Source organism: Theropithecus gelada, chromosome 10 (assembly GCF_003255815.1).
Source record: "Theropithecus gelada isolate Dixy chromosome 10, Tgel_1.0, whole genome shotgun sequence".
In the NCBI taxonomy this organism is placed as follows: Eukaryota; Metazoa; Chordata; class Mammalia; order Primates; family Cercopithecidae; genus Theropithecus; species Theropithecus gelada.
Window position 1 is genome coordinate 31144792 of NC_037678.1, and position 16154 is coordinate 31160945.

Below are 16154 nucleotides of genomic sequence, written 5' to 3' on the forward strand. Positions count from 1 at the left end.
TGACGGCAGTGCGCGCGGAGCTGGGCGACGAGATTGAGGCGCTGCGCGCGGAGCTTCGAGCGGAACTGGACGCCCTGCGCGCGCTGCTGCCGCCGCCGCCGCCGCCGTCCCCTCCTGCCCGCCGCGAGCCCCGCGCGGTCCTCCGCGCCGCGCCCCGCAACCCAACCCTGCTGCGGACGGTCGGCGCCGTGAGCGCCCTGGTTGCCGCCTCCAGGACCGCAGACGACGCCCCGGACGGCCCAGCAGACGGCGGAGCGCACCGAACCCCGGCCGGTAAGAACCACAAGAAGACGCCGGTACCTCCTGGGGTCGTGCAAGGTGGCAGGGACTGAGGACGGCCGCACAAGGGCGGCCTAGGCGAAGTGCGGAAGGCGTCGCGCTGGCTACTCTGGTACCCCCAGGAGGGGGCAAGTGAACAGATCGGTCCCCTCGTGGAGCGTGGCTCTGAGCCAGAAGGGTGCCCGGGTGCCGCCGGCTAGGGCTCTGGTACTGGAGGGAGGGGGTGGGCGCGGGACGGGCGGAGGGTGGGCCACGTGCGTCTGGGGAGTGTGGATGGCAGCCTGGGTCCTTGCCAGAGACTGAGTCCGGTTAGAGAATGGGGTGGAGCCCCTTTGGACCTTAGAGTGGGGCCTTTGGGCCTTGGGTCTGGGTCAGGGCTGGGTCAGCCTCCAGGGAACAGCTGAGACTCCCCTTCCTTGGGGGTGACTGCAGGTTCTGTTTCTTTCAAGGTCTCATGAGGAGGCAGGGTCTCCACGCACTGGAATAGTGTCACCCACATACAAGGGCACAGAACCCAGGGACACAGGACGGCTGAGACACGCAGCTGGTGATGTCCCTCAGGACAGTGTCAACCAGTATGTAATCACATTCCACACGGCACCAACTGGACAGCGGCCTCCAATCAGCCTCACTCTGACTGCGACCCCTCTCACTGGACAGCATCACCTGGACACAGAGCCTCACCCAATCCGTGTCCCGTGGACCCAGCTTTACTTTGGGCGGTGACACCAAGAATACTCACCCCTTAGCCAGACCACAGGCAGCCACCTGGACACGAACATCTCTCCAGACTCACCCTCCATGCAGACTCCACAGCAGAACTCCCAGGGAGGCACCGGGACCATGGCTTCGGAACACCAGGCAGCCCTCTGTGGTGCCCAGCACCCACTCAGCCAGGGCAGCCTGCAGCGGAGCCTGGAGCCAGCAGCTTCTCATCTCTTGACCTCGGGAAATGTAGCTGGAGTCATCATTTAGCCGAGCACAGTGTCCCTGGGTTGGTCACCCAGCTTATTTTTTAAATAAAATAATGTAATCTTGGCCTAACAGTGGAATTTCTGACTGCTAGATTTTCTCCTTCCATCTGACCAGGGGAGTCAGACACAATGTGTAGGATAAGGGTGGGGGCCCTTCCCCCTCTGAGAGGAACCTGGAGAATCCCGGGTTCTGGTGAGGTAGGAGAGGGTCACTCAGAGGGCTCCCACGGAACAGACAGGCACACTGAGGTCTCAGTGGGATTAGGGCAGGAAATGCTCCCCTTGCAGTAGGGGACCGCGCCAGGTCACACACACCCCCCCCCGCCCGACTACGCCACATTAGGCTAAGGTCACTCTGTGCATTGTTTATTTCATTGTTTATTTCACATGGAGGGTCGCCCACGGTTGACAGAAGCACAAGCTGAGCCCCAGGCCCATCAGAGCCCAGTACACACCTGCTAGGGTGGGGGAAGAGCAGGGGGCTGTCGCTGGGACCCAGGCTCTGGAGGAGGCCAATACGGCGTGCCCCTTAAGAGCCTGCTGTGGGCGGAAGTTATACGTGAGCGGTATGGGGCGAGACACCCAGGTGCCCCCACCTTGCTCTCTCTCACCTCCGTGGGAGCACTCTGGCCACCCCACCTCATGCCTGAGTCTACCTCCATAGCCTGGCTCTGCCTGTCCTGGCCGTGCTCCCAGTCTGCTCAGCTCCAGCCCCCCTTCAGTTGAAGTGCAGCTACAGTGTGCGGTAGGCAGGTGACAGCAGCCCAACCCCCTGAATCTCCAGGTGGTTCTGAGGATCAGCGTCCATTCAGAGTAGCAATGATGGAGAGGAGGCACATGACAACCTCTCTACCTCACCACCTGCCCACCTTGTGCCATTAGGACGCAGGGTATGGGCAGAAGCCCTTCCTCAGGCCAGGCTGCTTCCCAGTGGGGCCCCATTGCTTCCACTGAATGGGACCCATGGTGTCCAGGGCTCCTGCTGGTCAGCAGAGCAGAGCTCCACAGACTGCAGGGGAAAGCCTCCCCGCCTACACCCAGCATGGCAAGGAAGAGGGCAGAGGGCAGCCCTCCTGGGGTGGGGCTGAGCCCAGCTGTGTGTGGTCAGGGATCCTGGCCCTGCCAGAGACCCTGACTCCTGGTCCTCAGGGGCCATGGCTGGCTGTGGTTTGTAGGGTGGGGCCTGGTGCCTACACAGAGGGCGCATCTGGACTGCTGTGTGAGGATGCTCCTTCCCTGTGGAACTAGCCCCTGTGGAGGGTTTCTGGCCCTGTAGGGTGTCTCAGCTCCCGTGTGTAGGGGGTCCGGGTCCCTATGTACACGCAGGAGCTCTCATGCCCTGTGTGGGGCTCTTGCCCCTGCCTAGGAGGGATCCTGACCGCAGGGTGCTGACCTGTGTGGCTGTCATTCTCCAGGGTCCAAGGCCCTCAAGGTGCTGAGTCATAGCCTTGGAAGATGAAGGTCTCGAGGGTAGAGTTCCGCTGGACCCTGTGAAGGTCAGTGTCGATGGGGGACTGGCCTGGGCCCCCACAGGCTGGGGCCAGCTTCTTCCAGTGGGTGGGACCTGTGAGAACAAGGACTGCGGTCTTTGGGTGGGGGGGTCAGGGAGGCAGCCTGGGGGTGCAGCAGAGGGTGGCCCCCATACACCCAGAGGATAGCCCAGCCTCAGGAAACCCAGCTCCCTGCTTCCCCCACACCTGAACAGGTCACAGCGCCCCCCTTCTCTTGTACCCTGCATCTGACCTAGCCATCTAGTCTCCGGATTGACTGCCCCACGGTGAGATGAAGGCGGAAGGGTCTCCGGCACACAGCTGCACACCCACACTGGGACCTCTATCACCTGCACACACTTGGGCTGGCCACAGTGGCACACCAGCCTTGACTGACTCAGGACCGACGGTCACAGCAGGCCCAGACTCACGCACAGGGGGACAGTCACACGCTTGCACTGATGCCCAGTCACTGGGGCAGAGGACTATAGACAGAAACCTGCAAAGACCACAGAGTGCAGGGTGCAGACTGTCTCTTGGCCACTCTTGCACCACAGGCACATGCTCTGGTGGTCCCAGGACACAGACTGATCTCACACAGCCTCAATGACACTCTGTCCTCACCATACTTGGGGTCCTGGGAGTCGTAGCAGCAGGCGCCTATGGAGACAGTGGGCAGGGGGCTGAGCTGAGAGGCCAGTCGTCCGGGCCCTCTCTAAGCCCCATGCCATCAGCTGGAGTCCAAGAATGAAGTAGGCCAGGGGAGGCCAGTGAAGAACCCTCTCTCCTGTCACCCCTACCCCAGTATCTTCTGCCCCAAGTCCCTCCCCACCCCCAGTGGCAAGACCTAAGGGGTGGTGGAGCGTGGCAAGAGAGGGTAGATTGGAGACCAGACAGGCAGAGTCCTGGTGCCCACTCTCAGAGTCTGCGCCACACCAGCTGCACTACAAGGCAGGCAAGCACAATGCCAGGGGCGCGTGTGGCTCAGTGGCAGCCGCAGCTAGGAAAGACTAGAAAGTGGCCAGGCTGCTGGCCTGGCTGCTATGTATGTATTCATTAGCTAGGTGGGCTAGGGGCATGGCTATTGAGGAGAGGGTGGGAGGAGGCAGTCCCCAGGCAGGGCCACCAAGACGACAGCAAGCTCTCCAAACTCACCCAGGTGCGCTCTGGTCCCAGGGCTGCACTGAGTGCAGCAACAATCGCTGAGGTTAATCCTGCAGGAGAGGGGTGACCTATTATTATTATTATTATTATTATTTTTTTTTTTTTGGAGACGGAGTCTCGCTCTGTCGCCCAGGCTGGAGTGCAGTGGCCGGATCTCAGCTCACTGCAAGCTCCGCCTCCCGGGTTCCCGCCGTTCTCCTGCCTCAGCCTCCCGAGTAGCTGGGACCACAGGCGCCCGCCACCTCGCCCGGCTAGTTTTTGTTTTTTGTATTTTTTAGCAGAGACGGGGTTTCACCGTGTTAGCCAGGATGGTCTCGATCTCCTGACCTCGTGATCCGCCCGTCTCGGCCTCCCAAAGTGCTGGGATTACAGGCTTGAGCCACCGCGCCCGGCCGGGGTGACCTATTATTATCCCCACTTACAGTCCAGGAAACAGAGGCTGGGGACCCAAATGACACACCAAAGCCACCAGCAAGAAAGGTCAAATAGTGAGGGCACCTTGGACCCCAGCACCCATGACTTTCGGGGCAAGGATAGGAGGAAGGTGTAGGACGTCTCTTGCCCCACTGTGGGCCTGGAACTGCCACCCCATCCCAGGACCACAGCCTGCCTCCTACCCAGCACCCCCCTGTGGATCCAGGCCAAGACAGGAGGTCAGAGGAGGGGACTTCTTTACACCCCACGCCTCTTTCCAGTCGCCAGAGGGCAGGGCCCTACCCACACTGGGGATGGGAAGACAGCCCTTACCCAGATGCAGGGCTCAGGGCTCTGTCCAGGGTGCTGACAGCAACCTGTGTGCCCAGGACTCAACACCACCACTCCACTCCTGCCCCAGAAGATGGGATAAAAAATGAGGGGCCGCATCCTTGAGGCTCCCATCCCTGCCAAGGGACTTACCAGCTCCTTTCCTAACCCTGATCCCTCTCACGTCCGGCCGCCGGACTTCCCACAAGTATACACACCTGGAATGCCCCCAGAGCAGGGCATGCAATCACATTTCCTGGGCCCCCTACCCTCTGACACCCAGAGATGGCACTGCTGGACATGTGTGAAGAGGCTGCAGAAGACCTAGGCTACTTTGTAACACTAGGTGGCTTGGACTGGAGGGAGGGGCTGTTTCCAGCCACCTGGATGATGAGGGGAGCTTAGAGCAGATGGGGCTGACGGCCCGGTTCCAAGCCCTGCCGACACCCCGTCCCATGCTGGCTCCCAGATGGTGTCAAGCAGCCTCTATGTGGATCCTGTGCAAGTCAGCAACACCTGCAAGGCAGCAGCCAATGCCCCGAGCGAGGCTGGGTGCTGCAGGATAGCTGTAGGCAGCTCAGGGCTGCTGCTCTCCCTGCACACCCTACCTGGGGGCTCCAGGCTCAGCTCTGCCTGGTCCTCAGGGGGTTTGCTGGACGCCTGCAAGGGCTGCAAACCCTAGGAGCATTCTGCTGAAAGGTGGGTACCCAGTCTCTTCCACCTTAGCCTGTGGCAGCTGTGGGGGTCACACCAAGGACTGACCATGCTTCTTCCAGAACACAAGTTTATTTGGCATTTGGATGAAATGGTTCTCACAGCATCTTAAGAAAAGTTAGTGTCAACCCAACCAAAAACTAAAAACCCTTAATGAAAGGAAAACATTAAAAAAACAGGCATCAAGACAATGTACAGTATCAAATCCCACCTCCACATGGCAGGTCAGAGGGCACCTGGTCTCCGAGAAACTGTGGCAAGGTGGTCCTGGGGTAGGAGGACCCCTGGAGCACAAGGTTCAGCAAGGGTGGCCCCGGGACTTGCTGGTCAGACTGGGGGCTGCAGCAGGCCTTGCAACGGGGGCATTCTGGATGGCGGTGCAAGGATAGATGAGCGAGTCCAGCTCTCCTCATGCCCCCAAGGGCCTCCTGGAGCCACAGGTGTTCCAGGCAGCTCTGCCATGCGGACCTTCTGACTGGCCTGACGTGCCAGTGGCCTGAGTGCTTGTGGAGGCGCATGGGGAAGGGGCCACCCAGTAACCCCTGGCCAGCCCAAGGCCCACCCTCTGCAGCCTGCATGGTCCACTTTACCCCATTGCCTCGCTGCCCCCTACGCGTCTGACTGGCCCTAATGTTCCTCTGGTCCCCAAAGGAAGCGTCCCAGTCCCACACATCTCGTGCCAGCCACCCTGTCCTGCACACACAGTTCTGAGGCCAGGCAGGAACCCTCTAAGCTCTCAGGATCAGGCCCGTGGGGGACTCTGCTGTGTGGTCCTCGGGCCCTCACTGGCCACCTGGCACCCATAATGCACATGCCTGCTGCTCTGGAACCTGGCTGCCGTGCCCCAGTACATGTGGGATACATGACGTGCTTCCTGCTTTTGTCTTCTGCAGCCAGCGGGGGACTCTTGTGGCCAGGACTTCCTTCTCAAGAAGTAGCAGCCCTTCTCCAAGAGGAGCGCAAGCCTGCACGCACACAGCCTCTAGCATCATGCTCCAGCAGGCCAAGCTCAGGGACAGGCAATTCAGTGACAAAACTCACTCACAGCTCTGGCACAAAGGTCAAGTCTGTCCATGGGTAACTCAAGATTCTCATTCTACACGGGATGGAAAAAATGGGTCTCCAGCCACAGTGTGAGAATGTGTCGAGTGGACTGTGCATGGAGTCCGTGCCTGAGCAGCACCATAGAACTGCATGCTTCAGCCAGGCCTCCCAAGTGCTGCCCCCGCAGGTCTGGAAAGACTGAGTGAGACAGCCCTGCCTCAGCACAGCCCAGGATGTCGATGACCCTGGAAGAGTGGGCCCCCACTGACCTGCAAAGTTCCATGTACCACCCTCACCTGCAAATGCTTGGCCACATACACACACAGAGACAAACATATAAAGGAAAGATCCAGACATTCAACGTAGAAAAGATGGATGTGCTAAAAATCGCACAGAACCCGCTTAATCTCCAAACCTCAGAAATGTTAAAGGCCCTGTATCAGGCAACAAGACCACTGCCCAGGAGCAGGCAACAGGGTCCTCCAGGCAGAAGGGTCCCAGGCAGGGCCCCCAGCCCCCGCGCTGCTGAGGAGGGGCCCGGAGGTGTGCATGCGGCCGCTGGGCACTGAGCTGCAGCAGTGGCGGTGATGTAGAGTGGACTTGAAGGAGAAAGATGCAGCCCAGGATGGTGGTTTCAGCCACCCCTCCTGCAATGAAGCAACCCTTTATGGCACAAACAGGGTCGGGGGCAGGCCCAGGGGCAATTCAACAGGAGGCAAGAGCCCAGGGCTCCAGAGTGGAGAGACAGGAGGCAGCTCAGTCTCCAGAGCCCACAGAGCACAGCCCCAGTCCACAGCTTCTTCCTGAGGCAGCCATGCACAGCAATGCTGGGAGGGATTGACAGGGTGGGGTCAGCCTCCTGCCGCAGAGCTGGGCTGCAGAGCGCCCAGATGGAAAGACACAGAGAAGAGCTCAACCTCCTTCCAAGCTCTCCTTCTCAGGGCTTCAGGTTCCAGAGCCCCAAGGGAGCTGCCAGCCAGGGGCAGGGCCACCCTGATATTCACAACCGGGCTTGTGGGGCCGTCTTCAGTGCAGCCACTGTGGCAAACTCAAGAGGCTGCCTCCCTGAAGCAGACCCACTGCCTACACCACACCGACAGTCCAGAGGCCCTTCCTGAGGGCGGCCAGCAAGGGGCACCGTGGCAGCCCCCGCTGTGCCCATCCCCCACTGGGTCAGCAGGTCTCTGGACAGCACACTGCAGCGAGCAGGCCCACCACAGACGCGTTGGGTGTGGCCATGGCCCACAGTACCTTCTTCATTCCCTGCCTCTAAAATGTGTGGTCTGAACGAATTTTGTCACTCTTCTGCCATTTATAAAGGCGAAGACAGTGATCCAAAGCTAAGCATGTTTCTGAAGCCCTCAAGGAAGCTCCGTGCAGGCCACCACGTCTTTTGGCAGGAGGCGGGCTGTGGTCTCTATGTACACACGCATGCCCACCAGTGATGTGCGGCAGTGCGTGGCGTCCAGGCTGGGACAGGGGCCTTTCAAGTCTCCCCAGGGACCGGTGTTTTCGACAACAGACAGGTGCTCCCAGACCGTTGGGGTACAGGCCGGGCCGTCTACACCACAGTATTGAGGGAGCTGCGACTGTGGCGGCCGCCCCCTGGCAGTGCCTCTGCAGCTGGGATGCTCCCACTCTGGGCAGGGTCAGGGGGCACGAGCAGGGAGCTGCTGCTGTCGGCAGAGTCTTCCAGGTCTGCCAGAGAGGCCCCCACAGTGGGCAGAGGCTGCTCCAGGCGCCGGGGTAATGCACCTTCACTCCCACCATCCCCAGGGGCTGGCAGGCTGACCTCCGCGGGCTCAAAAGCATCATCGTCTGCAGGGAGAGACAGAAGGGTGTCAGAGACAGACATAGGCCTGGCACAGAGGATGCAGGGGAGCTGGGCAGAACCAGGAGACACTCCTCCTGCCTGAACGCCCCCGTGAAGCTGGGTGGAGCAACACCTGGGTGGCTCCCCATGCCTCAGATTTTGAAGGAGGAGCCTGCCCCACATGACCCCTGTTGTACCTACTGCTCCCTGTGGCTGGGAACCTGGTATATGCAAGGTGCAGGACACATCTCAAATGGCAGACACGCGCCTGTCCCACCATCGGTGTCAGGTCGGGGAGACACACTGACCAGCAGTCACTAGAACAGAGGGGCCCAAAGGGAAACTGTCTGAGACTCAGTACGGGTGAAGACCCGGCTCAGCGGGAAGTCAGGGGTATTTGTCATCAGGGAGGCACTGGTCCCAGGTGGGTGGAACAACATTCAAGACTGCAGCTGGAATATGACAACCGTCGTGTGGGCAACAGGGCTGCAGGGAGCGGCCTGGAAACCACACAGGTGTCTGCAGGAAGCTCTGATTCAAGGTAGGCTATGTGGTAAGGAGTCCACTCGCTTTGTTTTGCCCGATCTTTATTACTTGCTTTTTTTTTTTTTTTAAGAGACAGGATCTTAAAAGACTGCACGCTGGTGTGCAGTGACATGACCATGGCTCATGACAGCTTAGAATTCCTGGGCTCAGGTGATCCTCCAGTCTCAGCCTGCCCAGTAACTGGCACTACAGGTGTGCCCACATGCATGGCTAGTTTTGAATTTTTTGTGGAGATGGAGGTCTCACAGGCTGCTCTCAAACCAACCTGGGCAACATAGTGAGACCCCTCCTCCCGCCTCAGCCTCCCAGAGTGCTAGATTACAGGTGTGAGCCACTGTGCCTGGGCTGCCTGCTTGTCATTACCACAGGCCGTGCTGTCTGTAAGCTGACAGCACAAGGCCCTGGTGACGCATCTCCCCCCTGGTCAGCCCCTCACAGCCCCCACCCTGCTCTGCAACCTGGCCCACTGAGGTATCTGGGATCTGCTGCCACCCACTGGCATCCCTTGTAGGAAGCTAGTCCTACCCTGAAAGACTGTGACAATCTTGTGTCCTGAGGGCAGGGGTCAAATCCAAGTCTTTTCCGCATCCCCAGATCATGCAAGAGCTGTGACAGCTGACCAAACAAACAAATAGGACTCAGACCTTTTGGCACAGCAGCACCAGCCTCACAATGCCCATTCTGCTGAGATGTGCGGGCATGCAAGGAGACAGCCGCCTTGGGGTGGCAGTGCCTGCCAAGTACACTACAGGTTTGTGTGTGTTAGGGGGCCTAATGCACAGGGAGAGGGGAAGGAACACCTGCACTGCTCACCAGAGACAGGGACAGGCCAGGGGTCGGGAGCCTGCCTCTCCTTAGCTACACAGCCTTGAGGAATGGTGCCACTATCAGATGGGTGGCAGACTCCAACTACGGGCCAGTGGCACAGAAGCCGCGCTTTACTCCCACCTCACAGAGCTGCCTCCTGACATGACATGAGGGGCTGTCACCATGGTGTCTCTAGCTCATGTGTCTTTACAGACAAGTGACTGGCTCCTGGGTCTGGGCCAGCCCTGTCCTCACAACTGCCAGTGCCTGGCTCTCCAGGTCTCTAGAGCTGGGCTGAGGGCCCTGAGGGCTGCCCAGTTGACAGGTGCTCACAGAAGGGAGGGAGGGAGGGAGGGGTCTCAGGCCTCCTTAGAGCTCTCTGCACAGATCGCCAGGGGCGGCCAGGCAGGGAGATCAGGATCCCTTCTGCACGGGCAGCCCCAGGAGGAGCCTTAAAGGAAAAACCAAAGACAAAACCTGAAAGAAGTGAGGCCCCAGGCCTCTGCAGCTGGGCAGGAGTGCTGGGCCTGGCCCCATGTGCCAGGTTACTTGACAAGGTGTTCCCTCTCCCTGGGGAGTCAGGCACCTGCAGGGTCATAGAACACACTGTCCGGGTGGATGGAGGCCTCGTAGGGTGGCGGGGGGTCGTCAGGCTGGCCGATGTCCGGGTACTTGTATGCCGTGTAGGGAGGTGGAGGGTCGTGGAAGTGGAAAGTCCCACCCTCTCCGTCATCAGAAAGATGCAGCGGCGTGAGACCTGTGCCGAACCCGTCTGGGCCGTAATCAAAGCCAGGGATCCTGCGGCCGAGGTTGAAGTGGTGCACTGGGCCATCAAAAGTGTGGAACGGGAACAGAGACAAGTCACTGGCGGCAGGCTGCCTGGCTCCTGAGCCCCCCACCCTCAGGCTGGGCCTGCCATACCTGAGTGCACACACCTGGCCCCACTGCCTACCCCTCAGCCACATTCGGCATCCCCATGAGACCCCCGGTGTGCTCCATGGCACATCCCACCCTCACCACACCAATCTGTCCCTCTGGGCTGACACTTCTGCCAGACCCAGCCTCTGGCTGCCCAAAACCCTCCAGCAAGGGGGTGATCCAGGCCTCTGATCCTAAGAGGCCTCCGAGTTCTGCCCACCCTGTGGTTTGGGAGGAGTAAGGAGGGTCTTGGCAAGAACTTTCCTGGCCCACAGGTGAGGACACAGACCCCACAACACGCGGCATTCAAATCTGACCAGGGGCCCTCCACCTGCCTCTGCCCTCTCTGTCCAGGGCTGGGGAGCTCACGGAGACAGGGGTGACCTGGGGTGGGGATGGGGACCAGGGCTGTGGCCCTCAGAGGGCACTCACAGTTTGCTCCAATCAGGGACTCGATGCGCTCCCGGCGCCGCTGGCGCAGCCGGTGGACCATGAAGAGCAGCAGGGACAGGATGAGGAAGGAGGAGATGCAGCTGACAACCAGGCGCATCCCGCTGGCCATGGAGTCGAACAGGCTGTTGCCATCTGAACGGGAGGGAAGGAAATGGCCGATCTGAGAAGGGGGACCACCTTCGTGCTGGGCTGGGGATGCTGTCGTCCTCCTGCCCAGGTGGGCTGTGTGGACAAGGCACGCGGTGTCTCCCTGCACTCAACCATCTTCAGGATACATGTGAAATAAGGCCACTCAAAATCAAGAACAAGGTGACAGCACAGAAGCAGAAGAGCGAATCTCAGGTCAGGAGGAGCATCTCACCATGGGCCCCGGGGCTGCTGTGTGCTAACGCCCATCTGACTATCACTGGAGCAAAGTGGGGTTTCCTGTCCTAGGACCAGCACTCCTAGCAGGCTGTGCTCACGCACTGCATGCCCCAAGTGCGGCTGGGGAGTGGCCCTCCTGCAGAGGTGCACATCCTTTCCCAGGGGCCAGGGCTGTGCACAGGCCACCACCCATATCCGTCCAACAGCAGCTTTCCTTTTGTCTGAGGCCTGGGCTCTTGGAAGGAAGGTGTTCAGTTGCCCAACAAGATGAGCCAGGGGGAGGTGAGGGACAGCCTTGTCCTGGTGGGAGGCCAGGGTGGCCAGGTAGGCAGGGGTCTCATGACAGCTGCTGGCAGTTTGGAGTGGGGGTGGCGTCCCTGCGGAGCATGGCTCGGGTGGCTGCCGTGGGGAGGACAGGCTGCAAGAGAGTAGCATAGGGCGTCAGGAAGCCAGGAGGAGGACCTGCTGCGGCAGAGAAGGGAATGACAGAGGCCTGGACCGGGTAGCAACAGACTGGGAGAAGCGACAGTACAAGGTACACTTGGGACTCAGATTGCCAAAACTCCCTGATGGACTGTGTAGGGGAACAGTGAGTCCCTGTGGGCAGCCGCACGGTCAACTCAGGTATCGTTTCACAAATGAGCCTCTGCTGTGGTTGGGAGTGAAGCCTGTCACTTCAATCCTTAACAAGCAATGGCAGAGAAAATGTGCATCCCCTGATGCACCCAGCTCCAGCACACACGTGCAGATGACACCTGGACACAGCACTGGGTCCCACAGGCTCCCCGCTGAGATGCTCTCCTGGCTCAGCCACACCCACACACTGGGTACACACGCACCAGGCGTAGGTGTAGGAAGGCTGGGTGGACCCGACTCCACCTCTTTGCTGGGTGAGTGGGCAGGAGAGGCCATGAAGCCGAGTCCCAGCCAGGCTAGACATCAAGGAGCACCGGGTCTAAGCTGCTGCACCTTCCTCTGCTCTTCTTGGACCCTTTCATGCTTTTCGTGGCCACCACTTGGCTGGGATGCTACTAGTATTCAGTAGGTGGAGGCCAGGGGTCCTGCTCAACATTCTCCAGGACAGCCCCCATTACACAATATCTGGTCCAAATGTCAACAGCGCCAAGAGTGAGACACCCTGCCCTGGTGCAGTGCACACCGGCCTAGGAGCTCGCTATGAGCTGCCCATGGGGAGGCAGAGATGATGTGAGTGGCAGCAGGCATGAAGGGAGAATTTGTGCCAGCCATGCATCTATAACATGCTGGCACTTCCACGCACTCCGGACCTATGTAAAATGGCAACTCACAGAAGTCACAGAACAGTGGAACCAGGAAGTGGTCCCAGAAGTAGCTGCCTCCACAGACCAAGAGTGAAGGCCAGGGAGACTTCAGAACGAGGAGTGACCCATCAGCTCCTGGAAGCAGAAGGACCCCCGCAACAGCAGGGAGCCTGCTAAGCTAGGAATGGCCACTCCCACCTCTGCAACAATCTCGGCAGGCAGGACTCCCACTGCCTGCCCCAAGGAGACACTTCACAACCCCCATGTCAGTGGCTGGGCTCCCAGAGCCCTCAAGTCATTCCTGCTAGCCCAGGACACTCCATGCCCACAGAGATAGCAGCGCCATCTCCTGCCCTCCTCCCACGGGGCCAGGAAGCATCTCTAAAAGCTGCAGTTGTTGCTGACAACACATGAAGTGAACATGTGAGAAGGATACATCCTCTCACCAATTAGCTGCTTTTTCTGATGCTTCTGACCCTCCTCCAGTCTCAAGGGCACTCTCATCAGTGGGCGAAAGCCCAGTGGCCCAGGGACTGGCAATGTGCCTGTTCATTGGAGGCCAGTTCAGAGATACCAGGGGAGCTCCTAAGGAAGCAGCCCCTTTGCAATGACTAACTCTTAAATCAGTTCTAAAATAAACCCAAGGACATGGTCAAGGTCCCAATTGTCCCTCAAGGTGGGGACCAGAAATAATCATCTCTCAGAACCAAGCCACTTGTAGTTAAGCACAAAGAACAGAGCCTGCCCCAGAAGCCAGAGCCAGCCCAGGGACCCCAGAGGCCCCTTGATAGGGCTGCTCCCTCCATGGAGCTCTGGGCTGCGCGGCTGGGGTTGTCTTTTGTCTCTGAGCTATCCTGTAGCTCCCAGAGAGAGGATCCAGCCTGTGCATGAAGAACTCCAATGACAAGGAGCTCACTGTTTCACTGAGCTTGGTTACCTTGTAACAGTTTCAAAATCTCCATCAGAGACGGCAAGGGGAGCAGAAGGTCAGCAGGGATCAGAAGCTGAGACCAGGAACCCAATGTGGGCTCTGTGCCTGGCAGCTGCACCAGCCAAACACCTCAACATGCCTCTGGAAACCTCATCATACCAGGGCTGCCCAACAGCAGCAGAACAAGCAGGGGCAGAGGGCAGCATGAGTTTCAGCTGCTCTGCACCTTGGCCAGCACTTGGTGCTGTCAGTTTCATTATTTCAGCCTTTCGAGCAGGAGTGGTACCCCATGTGGATTTAGTTTGCTTCCCTAACGGCCAATACTGAGCATCGTTTCAGGTGCCTGACTGCCATCCTGTATATTCTTTTGTAAAGTGTAATAAAGTAAATCTTCTTCTAAAGCCATTTTTCAATAGGGTTGTTTTGTTTTCTTATTGAGTTTTGGTGTATTCTGAATATAGACCTTTGGTGTGTGTTTTGCAAATAATTGTTTTGATTCAGTCAGGGGCTTATCTTTTCATTTCCTTAACAGTGTCTTCCAAAGAACAGTAGTTTTCAATTTTGATGAAGTCGAATTTGTGTTTTTTTTAAGGATCATGCTAAAAATGTTGCATAACCCATGGTCACAGATTTCTCTCCTATGTTTTCTCCTATAGAAGTTTTATAGTTCAAGGTTTTACAGTTGTGTCTATGACTATTTTGAGTAAATTTTACATACAGAAGGAGGGATAGTGCAAGTTCGTATTTTTGGCATATAGATGTCCTGCTGTCCCAGCACTAGTCATTGAAAGACTCTCCTTTCTCCACTGAACCATCCTTGCACCTTTGTCAAAGATGAGGCTGGTCTGAAGGTAGTGAGTTATCTCAATTGACTGTTCACAGTCAGTTAACAGATCAAACTCCTTGTTCTACTCTTTTCCCGTTCTCACTACTGCACTTGACTAGTCTTAAACAAACAAACAAAAAAAAAAAAAAAAAAAAAGGAGAGAGATCACTTGATTATATGTAGTGTGGAACTATTTCTGGACTGTTCTGTTCCACTGATCCATGTGTCTATTCCTTCATCAGTACCACATTTATAAATTAGGTAGCATGGATCCTCCAACTTTGTTCTTTGTAAAAACTACTTTGGCTATTCTAGTTATTTTGCCTTTCTACCAACTTTTATCCATCTTTTTATTATTTAAGAGACAGGGTCTTGCTATGTTGGCCAGATTGGTCTTGAACTCCTGGCCTCAAGCAATCCTCCTGCCTCAGACTCCCAAAGTGCTACAATTACAGGCATGAGCCACTGAACCCAGCCCACCTAACTTTTATTTATTTTATTTTTATTTTTTAAGATGGAGTCTCGCTCTGTCACCCAGGCTGGAGTACAGTGGCATGATCTCGGCTCACTGTAACCTCTACCTCCCAGGTTGAAGTGACTCTCCTGCCTCAGCCTCCTGAGTAGCTGGTATTATAGGCATGAGCCACCATGCCCAACTAATTTTTGTATTTTTTGTAGAGATGAGGCTTCACCATGTTGGCCAGACTGGTCACAAACTCCTGACCTCAAGTGATCCACCCTCCCCAGTGCTGGGATTACAAGTGCGAGACACCGCGCCTGGCCCCACCTAACTTTTAGAATTAGCTTTTCAATACCTACAAAAATGTCTGCTAGAATTTTGGTTGGGATTATAGTGAATCTATAATTTGGGAAGAGTTAACCTCCTAATGATATTGAGACACCTGATCCATGAACATGGTGTCTTCCCTTTTATTTAAGCCTTTGATTTTTTTTCATTACGGTTTTACAGTTTGCAGCAAACAGAATGTGCACATATTTTATATTATTTATAATTGGGTATTTCATGTTTTTTGGTGCTATTATTAATGGTACTTTTCTCAAAAATTTCAATTTTCAACTGTTACAGGTAGATTATATAAATATAATGAATTTTTGTTAAGTTGACCTTCTATCTGGAGACCTTGCTTAAACACACTTATTAGTTCTCGTAACTTTCCTGTAGATTCCCTAGGATTTTCTATGCAGCCAAGTCATCTGTAAAAGGAGATGGTTTCATTTCTTCCCCTCTGGCCTGGACGGTTTTTCGTTTCTTCTTGCCTTCTGGCACTGGCTTTGACCTCGAGCACAATGATGGCAGGGTGGCAAAAGTAGACACTCTCAGCTTGTTGAAGGGGACATTCTGATGCTTAACACATGACATCCTATTCCCAGAGTCTCCAGTTTTGGTGATAGTGTCTCGGTTCTTAATGTAGTATGAGCACTTCCCAGGAGAAGGCCCCTAGGAAAGTCAGGAGCCCATGGAAGCATGGCCACAGGGTGGGCAGAGCAGGGCCCAGCTAAGTTCTCTGGCCGTGCAGGAGAGAGGGCTGCGGCTGCTCTGGGCCCACCCAGATGCACTAAGGGCCCTGTTCTGCTAAGAAGTCCCTGGGGCTGGGCAGGCTCTTTACGCCATACATGTCCACAAATGGGTCATCCTTGTACACATCTGGGCATTCTTACAAAGCTTGGACATAGTGGCAAGGCAGCACTGGTAGACTCCTGAGAAATGGAACCAGGAGTCCAGGTAGCATGGCTTGTGAACAGTTTGACTCTTGTAGCCCGTCACTAAGTTGGAGGTTTAAAGT

At 56.8% G+C, this 16154-nt stretch overlaps 1 protein-coding gene across 4 annotated transcripts in view; it reads right to left on the minus strand.

Annotated features, from left to right (window-relative positions):
* Nucleotides 1-5421: 5421 nt before the first annotated feature.
* The window catches only part of DGCR2 (DiGeorge syndrome critical region gene 2), an 85062-nt gene continuing 74329 nt past the window's right edge, over nucleotides 5422-16154 (minus strand). For all 4 annotated transcript variants that reach the window (XM_025398040.1, XM_025398039.1, XM_025398038.1 and 1 more), the window contains 3 exons: nucleotides 10926-11078; nucleotides 10162-10398; nucleotides 5422-8227 (listed from right to left, as the gene is read on the minus strand). In XM_025398040.1, the coding sequence (XP_025253825.1) occupies nucleotides 7971-8227; nucleotides 10162-10398; nucleotides 10926-11078 (647 nt within the window). In that variant the 3' untranslated portion in view covers nucleotides 5422-7970. The remainder of the gene's footprint in view (nucleotides 8228-10161; nucleotides 10399-10925; nucleotides 11079-16154) is intronic.